The sequence below is a fragment of the Colletes latitarsis genome, chromosome 8 (assembly GCF_051014445.1).
Source record: "Colletes latitarsis isolate SP2378_abdomen chromosome 8, iyColLati1, whole genome shotgun sequence".
Classification (NCBI taxonomy): Eukaryota; Metazoa; Arthropoda; class Insecta; order Hymenoptera; family Colletidae; genus Colletes; species Colletes latitarsis.
The window spans coordinates 27766344-27775475 of record NC_135141.1 but is presented as its reverse complement, the minus strand read 5'-3'; the positions used below and the strand labels follow the sequence as shown (position 1 = coordinate 27775475).

The following is a 9132-nucleotide window of genomic DNA, read 5'->3' as shown; positions in this document are numbered from 1 at the left end:
TGAAGTGGCCTGTCAAACTGCGTTTTGACGAAGTCTGACGTAGGTGATAATGTAAATTTCGTATATTTAAAAATGGTAATTTTTTAAACGTATGAAAAAGTGTTTCCTTCGACATAAGTTGCATTTTCGTCGTAGTACTGCTTTTAGTATTTTCATCTAATCATACAACAACATTAGGTTAGATTTTAGTTTCAAAATTGTTTGTGCGCGTACGGTATTACAATATTACAATCGCTAATCAAATTATTAAACTTGGCATGACGATGCAGATTTCTCGAAAAAAGATTAAAAGATCGAGTTATTTCAAGTGGTTTGTATTACAAATAAATTGTAATGAAAGCATTAACTTTCTCCTAGTGAAATTTTAAACTGTTATTTACTCTATTTCAATTTCTCTTTAGTATTTTATAGCACGATGTTATGTTAGTTTCTATTACACAGACTGGTTGTTTCGCAACAATTTCATTTATAATTGTGTTATCACAGAGTATTTTATTAGAATATTTTTTAAAATTTTTATTAATCTCTTTTTTAAGTGTACATATTTATTTAATTGTATACAATAAACAGACTTACTCGTATTTAGTAAACGATACTAAACAGAAAATATTATAATTTTTGTATTAGAAGTTATTTCTATAAATATAGTATTTATATTTTTATGATGTAAGTATAATATAAATGAAACTTATATAATCACACTACTTGTGTTAACATAGATTTATTTAAAGATAAGATTATGAATGTTTTATATGTTGTATACTGGTAAGTAAAACACATATATTTCAACAAAATATTATTAATGTGTATTATATCATTTTTCAGATACCCTAATTATAAATTAATCAAAGTATCAAATTTCATATAATAAACATGCAAATGAGAATAACGATTACAAATGATATAATAACAGGAAAAGTATCAAGAATAATAAAATAATAATTTAATCTAATATTGAAAAAAGAACAAAGAAGATATTATTTAAGAATATTTTTTTAATAACTTCTTAACCGTATATTAAAAATTAAACTTCGAAAGATTCAAAATGAATACAACAATGACTTATTGTCCTCCAAACATAACATTTAACGAGATTTGGGTAGATCATGGAGTATCAAAATGTTTCATGGATACTATCAGTACTACAGTGATTTCATTGTATCTATTGATTTTTGGTACAATACAACTTTGGATGTACAGAAAGTATGGGACAGAAATTACTGCAGCTTTGTTACCCAAAAATAAATTATATGTTATACAAAAAATTCTTCTATACTTTGTTCCAATACTTAGTATAATAAGAATAATTCTACAAGGAACAGTTTTAGATGACAAAAGAGTCTATGGTTACATGGTAACAATTTCACTTTACCTATATACAGAGAATCCTAGTTTTTCCCCAGAAAACTTTGCCTACATATTCTAGTAGCAAAATTAAGAAAAAAATGTTATATAAAGACAATTTTTTAAATGGTTTATTAGGAAGTTATAACAAAAATACAAATGATAAGGGACTGGTGTTTTTATTATAATTTCCTAATAAAACATTTAACATGTTTATATAGCATTTTTTTTTTAATTTTGTTTGTAGAATATGTTGACAAAATTGTGTGGGAAAGAACTGGGATACCCTGCATGTACTTAATAATATTGTTTAATCTCTAAAATTTAAATTACCATAATACTTTTAGATTGTCACAACAGTATTAACTGTTATTGTTTATCCATATTCTGTGTACATATTGAGAGTAGAAAGGCGCAATCTGTTACCAAGTGTGCCACCACGTTGTCATGGTCTTGTTTTGTTGAGCTTTTGGACTTTAGCATTTGCTGCTGAAAATCTTGTCTTTATTAACATTGGAAAACTTGAATGGTGGTTTCATTTAAATACGTAAGTTCAAAATAAACTTCTTATGTTATTATACGTAAATGAGTATGTTCTTAAGTTCATGTTGTTAATGGAAGATCTATGCTTGCTGACTGTATCTAGTGGGGTATTTTCTATGTGTATGTGTGTGCTATTTACAGACTGACAGACCAAATTGAGATGGTACTATTCGTTTTACGTTACATCAGCAATCTTATCATCTTTGCCTTGGGACTCAAAGCTCCAGGAATACCTGGAAATACAGATGCTGAATATCATATTTTCAATGATGGCTCAACTACACGATCAAGATATTATCAAGGTGTAAGTCAAAAAATATAATTTTAACTATTACCTAAACAAAATAGTTTTTCACCTGACAGAAATTTTGTAGCCATTATTGTGTTACAGAGAGTCCTATAATTTTATTATGCGACTAGAATAAAAATAACAAACCAGGATATATAAAAGAAACAAATTATCTGTATATGCACATACAGTAAATGTCAGTGTGTAGATAATTTAATAAAACTAAAACTGTATGTTTATTATTTGCTCAGTTTATTTGGACATGCTACAACTATTAATAATATGATTATTTTCAGAGACCCGATGATAACAGTTCTGCATGGAAGAATGCCTGGTATAAGATAAAAGTTTTTGCACCATTTTTATGGCCTGAAAAAAGTTTTATGCTTCAACTAAGAGTTTTGTTTTGCTTTATATTACTCATATTAGGACGTGTCATAAACTTATATGTCCAAATTTATAATGGAAAAATTGTGGACAGTGTTAGTAAAGCTCCTATAACATTCAGGTACAAAATATTCTTAAGAAAAAGATGTAAAATACACATAAATGTTGTATTAATGAAATGTTTAACCTCTGTGACAGGTGGGACCTTATTTTAACATATGTAGTATTCAAATTCTTGCAAGGTGGAGGCACAGGTGGCATGGGATTACTGAATAATCTAAGATCATTCTTATGGATTCGTATACAACAATATTCAACTCGGGAAATTGAAGTTGAGTTGTTCAGGTGAATATTTTATTAATTTTATTTTTGTAAGTCTGGTTAGTTCAATTTATAATTATATTCCTTACTTACTATTATCATATATATTTCCTCAGGCATTTACATAGTTTAAGTTTACGCTGGCATCTTGAAAGGAAAACTGGTGAAGTTTTGAGAGTTATGGATCGTGGTACAGACTCTATAAACAACTTATTAAATTACATTCTTTTCTCCATTGTACCAACAATCGTTGACATTATTGTGGCCATTGTATTTTTCGTTAGTGCCTTCAATAAGTGGTTTGGTTTAATTGTATTCATAACTATGACACTTTACATAGGTGATTACACTATATTTTTACTTTTTCAACGATTCAATATTTTGATTAGTGTTAAGGCATTTTCAATTTGTATAAATTGTCAATATTTATGTTAGCTGCTACAATTATGGTTACTGAATGGCGTACTAAGTTCCAAAGACGTATGAACTTGGCAGATAATGCTCAAAGAGCACGAAGTGTCGATAGTTTAATTAATTTTGAAACAGTTAAATATTATGGAGCAGAAACATACGAAGTGGATAGTTACAGGAAATCAATATTAGAATTCCAAATAGAAGAATGGAAAACAATAATTACGTTAAATATTTTAAATACTTTACAAAATATAATTGTTTGCAGTGGTTTGTTGGCTGGGTCTTTACTTTGCTTGCACATGGTCAGTGTATAAAATATTTATTTTTTGTCCAAATTTGAGAAATATTAAAGAAACACGTTTCATAAATTTATTGGTTATAGGTTGTAACTAATCAAGGTTTAACACTTGGTGATTATGTTTTATTCACAAGTTACATTGTTCAACTTTATGTACCATTAAATTGGTTTGGAACATATTATCGGTAATTAATTATGCCAGTTCTTTTCGCTTTAAATTAAGAACTTAATATGAAGATAATTTGTATATTTTTAGGGCTATACAAAAGAATTTTGTTGACATGGATAACATGTTTGATCTTCTTAGAGAAAAGCAAGAAGTAATTGATGCTCCAGGTGCTGGACCATTAATAGTAAAACGTGGTCAAGTGGAATTCTCGAATGTGTCGTTTAGTTACACTCCCGAGAAAATTATATTAAAAAATATTAGCTTTGTTGCTCCAGCTGGAAAAACTGTAGCTCTGGTTGGACCTTCTGGAGCTGGAAAATCTACTATTATGCGGTTGTTATTCAGATTTTATGATGTAGAATACGGTGCGATTTTGATAGATGAACAGAATATTAAAACAGTTAAACAAGATTCTTTAAGGCGTGCAATAGGTGTTGTACCTCAAGATACAGTATTGTTTAATAACACCGTAAAATATAATATTCGATATGGTCGCACCGAAGCTGTAGATGCAGATGTAATAGCGGCAGCTAAAAACGCAGACATTCATGATCGAATTCTTTCATTTCCAAATGGTTATGAGTCACAAGTGAGTACTCATTAATGAGACAGATTATATTTAATTTAATTATGGATTAAAAATTAACAATATTTAATTGAAATTGCATAGGTTGGTGAAAGGGGACTTCGTTTAAGTGGAGGTGAAAAACAACGCGTTGCTATTGCGCGTACATTATTGAAGGAACCGACAATTGTACTTTTAGATGAAGCAACAAGTGCACTTGATACTCAGACAGAGCGTAACATTCAAGCAGCATTAAGCAGAGTTTGTGTTAATCGAACTACTATTATCATAGCACATAGATTGTCCACAATAATACACGCTGATGAAATTCTCGTCTTGAAAGAAGGAGAAATTGTAGAAAGAGGCAAACACGAAGAACTCATTTCTTATAATGGAGTATATCATTCCATGTGGCAAGCACAGCTACAGAATAATCAAGAGGGTAATGAAACATCAAATGGTAACATTAATCAAGAACCCGATGTAACATCGTCTTAAATGCTTTCTGAAAAAAAGAGACCTCATTTGTTGAGTATAATAATCATAATAAAAAGAAGTGTGTACTTGTTCCTATACATGAATATCTTATTGAAGAGTACCACAAATTGTAAATTTTTAGAATGTGATCCTATTTTATCAAACGAGATACATTTGTCGTTTAAATGTTCGTGTTAATTACATTTTATTTATTGAAATATTTGATTTCTTGTTAACATTCTCAGAGAAATAAAAATGCGATAATAACTAATTTTATGATCGTATAAAGAACTCATGTATGTGTATGTGTACATATACATTAAATATATACTAGTAATATTTTACGTTTTAATACAATGAATAAAATAAATACACATAAATAATATACATAATAATGTTTTGCAGAAATTTTACCCTTTTATTGATTACATGCTTGATTTCAAATACAAATTTTCGTCGTATATTTAGTTAGAATTATGCAATATCATTTACTGTATTAGTAAATAATAATTAAGAGATATTGACAGAATTTTAAAGTTTTATTCCACATATGAATCTTCTACTTGTGATACATCCGAAGCTTGAATTTTATTTGCAAATGCCCCGTCTGGTACCCAACCTGATTCATCAATAGGATCTGTTACAGTTACCTCTCTTGCACCCCAAAAATAATAACTTGCAATGAATATCCATACAAGAATGTACACTGCCTAGTAATATAAATAATTAAATGACAATGATTATATTATATACACATATAAATTTCTTAAGATTCATCATTATATATAACAACTGATATTTGTATTAATATTTATATAATAATATTTATAATTTCGTTAATTTTATATATTTGCTAAAACATTATATACTTTTAACAATGTTTCGAAAAATACACTACAAATTCCTAATTATTGAAATTGATTTAAGAAGAAAAAATTACTAAGCAAAAGCGAAAATATTACTTTGAAAGCATCTTCTTTGCCCATATTGAAAGATTACGAGTACAATTTGTTCATTTCAAATTCGATTTCTTAAACATTTTGAAGTGTTTTGGATCTTACAGTGTTATTATGTAACTTGTCTAGAGAAAATAATTTAAAGTAATTTAATATTATCTGTTAGATCAATTTTTTCCACGCACAAATTTTCCGCAAATATTTGATTTAAACAATTTGGATAACATGACCACCAATATTGTTTGGAAACAGCTGATAACCGAATATCTAACTTAATCTGAACCTCATGACTCAATTATGCCAAATTTAATCACATCACACTGCCTCATGGTAGCATATGTGACGTGTGTCAAAATGTTTGCCCGCCGATAAAGAAACGTATCAGGTGTATCGTTAATCCAATTCTTTTACTATGTACGGCACAAAATGAACAGCCTCGGTTTAAGTTTAATTTTAAAAATGGGCTGTATATGCTCTAAAGAAACCATTACGATAAATTCAAGAAATTATACAGTTCGTGAACATCTTGGAGAAGGGCAAGTTTTGTATAAAACAAATTTTTATAAGTTACTGTAATACTTTTGTTTACGTTTAAACTTCGTAAATCGACATTTATTTTTATATCTATGTTATGCCTTTCCTTTTATAAATGAAATAATTTTACTTTAATTTCATTTAACCTAGTTTGTTTATTTTGTACAAAAAGTTAATAATAATGTTTTTAAATTCTACTAAAGAATAATTCATGTTAAAAAAACGTTAAGTCCCTCGAGTGAAATGAATTCATTTTACCTCTTATTTAAATTAATTTCTATTTTAGTGGATTCAGCACTGTACTTCTAGCTGAAGATGCAATCACACACAAAAAATATGCAATTAAAAAGATAATTTGCCATGGATTAGAAGATCAGAGATTAGCAGCAAAAGAAATAGAGTATCACAATCTTGTGAAACATCCGAATGTAATAGAATGTATTGATTCTACTTATAAAGGAATGGCAGACCCTGTGATTAATGCAACTAGCGAAGCGTTAATTGTATTACCATATTATCATGTAAGTTTTATATGTTAAATGGAATCAACCTAAATATGAATGATAATTAAAAATTTAAATTATCTAAATTAAAAAATATTTTCTGTTTTTAGAAAGGCACACTCGCTAATGAATTAGAAAGACGTGCTAGAAACAATGATTATATGAGTGCATTGGATATTTTAAATATTTTTTTACAAATATGTGAAGGTGTAAAAGCTTTCCATGAAGCAAAACCAGATCCTTTAGCTCACAGAGACCTAAAGACTGCAAATATAGTTCTTGGTGATGGTAGTACGCCTATCATAATGGATTTAGGTGCAACATTTTGGTTACTATACAAAATAAATATTTGAATCCTATTGTGTTGATCATTAATAAATAAACATTGATTTTCGTAGGTTCTGTAGCACCAGCCAGAGTTAAAGTATGTGGGTCACAAGCAGCACAAACACTGCAAGATCTAGCAGCAGAAAGATGTTCAATGCCATATAGAGCACCAGAATTATTTAACGTTGAAAGTTATTGTATGGTTGATGAACGAACAGATATTTGGGTAAAATATTGATAGAATTCTTGAAACATGTTTTTGTGTAACGCTATTTTCGTTAAAACTATATTCTTTCAGTCGTTAGGCTGCATTCTCTATGCGCTCTGTTACTTTAAATCACCTTTTGATGCTGTATATGAAAGAGGAGATAGTGTTGCTTTGGCTGTTATGAGTGCAAATATTACATTTCCAGAAGATGCTCCTTACAATGAGGTGAAGTCATTGTGTATATTTGATTATGAGTTTTGTACGATCAAAACTTCTAGATCTAATATTTGAATTTTGAATTTTATAGGATATGCAACATTTGATTTTATCAATGTTAAAGGTAAATCCAATGGAACGTCCTTATATATACAGTGTTATAGAAAATGTCCATGATCTTATTGCAAAGTTGGAAAACAGAGCATAATCATACAAAGAGCAATAATTTGAATATTTATTATTCAAAAATTTATGTAAAGACGATTTTTGATACTTCTTATATCGTGTATACCAATTTGAAATGTCCATTACAGCAAAGAAGAAAAACGTGATACTATAATGCAATAATATAACGCAGTAATTTTTTACTAATAAGATTTGAAATATTTGCATTATTTCAAAATATCATTTCGAACTTATAGAAAGTAAATTTCTCACTAATGAGATTAAAATATATTTTAAATAAGTGGATATTACTGTTTTGAACAATATGAATTTCAAATTTATAGCACATTTATAATGTTGTTGGAAATATAAATATGATCAAATATTTTAACACATAATACCGTCGTATGACACTAGAATATAATAATCAGCTAGCTTTTTTTTTAATTGATCTAAGTATGTATTATTTTTTATCAGTTCATCTTATGTCTACATACAAGTATTGTTTCATGAAATAAGAACATTTTACGTACTGAGTAATGGATTATTTATATTTGTACATACAGTAACAATAAACATTAACAGATTTCAGTCATACATGTGAATTATGAAATAATATACTTCATTCTTTTGTTTAAAACTGTTCTATAACAGTATATTTGTATGTAATATAATTTATTCAATCTCTTTAATATTTTATAAAGTATAAAGTTTTTCGTGCTTCGTACATTTCCAACTTCCCTGCCTTTTTATACAAATATATATGTATAATTTGATCCTTCGTATATTTGATTTTTATTGTATCATAACATTAAGTACGAAAGTTTCTTACAGTGCTATGAAAACTATGGTTAGAATAAATTCAATATTTGAAGAAGGCTACAGTAGTATGATTAATGTCTATTTTAAAAATTCAAAAGTATAGATATGCCATTAAATATGTATCTCATAGAAAGACCAAAGAAAATAGAAGAATATTTTTATTTCCCGAAATTTTAATAAAATAATGAATGAACCCTACGAATTATAGAAATAGTATAACAAATTTCAAAGATTTATTTAAAAGATATATTTTCTGTGTTTATTTAGTATATTAAATTTGCAAAAAATTTCATGTATATAATTAATCTAAAATTCATGTGTAGATATATACATAAATACAGTTACCAGAATCATACGATATGACGTATTGCTGCCACGTCATGAATACGTCATAACAGTCTTATAATGCTTAAACTGAATCCACGAACGATTAAAAATAATTTACATTAATCCGGCATGATCCTATTGCATACAATTTTTACTTTGTTGTCTGAAAGATAATTATATAAAAGTGTGTGCAATAATTTAAATTTCAACACCGCGTCAATAATTTTCGAACCATTACCTCACACCAGTTAACGTCGTTGAAGCTTA

General features: G+C 28.0%; 2 protein-coding genes and 1 long non-coding RNA gene across 3 annotated transcripts; 2 read left to right on the top strand and 1 right to left on the bottom strand.

Annotated features, from left to right (window-relative positions):
- Positions 1 to 13: 13 nt before the first annotated feature.
- Hmt-1 (ABC transporter ATP-binding protein/permease Hmt-1) lies at positions 14 to 5078 on the top strand. Its single transcript, XM_076771161.1, has 11 exons — positions 14 to 310; positions 826 to 1354; positions 1692 to 1891; positions 2029 to 2191; positions 2473 to 2684; positions 2762 to 2908; positions 3001 to 3224; positions 3320 to 3600; positions 3681 to 3781; positions 3853 to 4354; positions 4436 to 5078. The coding sequence occupies exons 2-11, from the start codon at positions 1046 to 1048 to the stop codon at positions 4826 to 4828; spliced, it is 2532 nt and encodes an 843-aa protein (XP_076627276.1). The 5' UTR covers positions 14 to 310; positions 826 to 1045; the 3' UTR covers positions 4829 to 5078.
- A 143-nt stretch (positions 5079 to 5221) lies between these two features.
- LOC143344776 (uncharacterized) lies at positions 5222 to 5899 on the bottom strand. The gene is made up of 2 exons (XR_013080140.1): positions 5770 to 5899; positions 5222 to 5517 (listed from the first exon to the last, which is right to left on the bottom strand). It is a non-coding gene; the product is annotated as an uncharacterized LOC143344776 (long non-coding RNA).
- A 141-nt stretch (positions 5900 to 6040) lies between these two features.
- Positions 6041 to 8313, top strand: LOC143344774 (serine/threonine-protein kinase 16). The gene is made up of 6 exons (XM_076771167.1): positions 6041 to 6299; positions 6584 to 6818; positions 6911 to 7115; positions 7199 to 7353; positions 7426 to 7560; positions 7643 to 8313. Exons 1-6 carry the CDS (start codon positions 6190 to 6192, stop codon positions 7757 to 7759), a joined length of 957 nt encoding a protein of 318 aa, XP_076627282.1. The 5' UTR covers positions 6041 to 6189; the 3' UTR covers positions 7760 to 8313.
- The last annotated feature ends 819 nt before the right edge of the window (positions 8314 to 9132 follow it).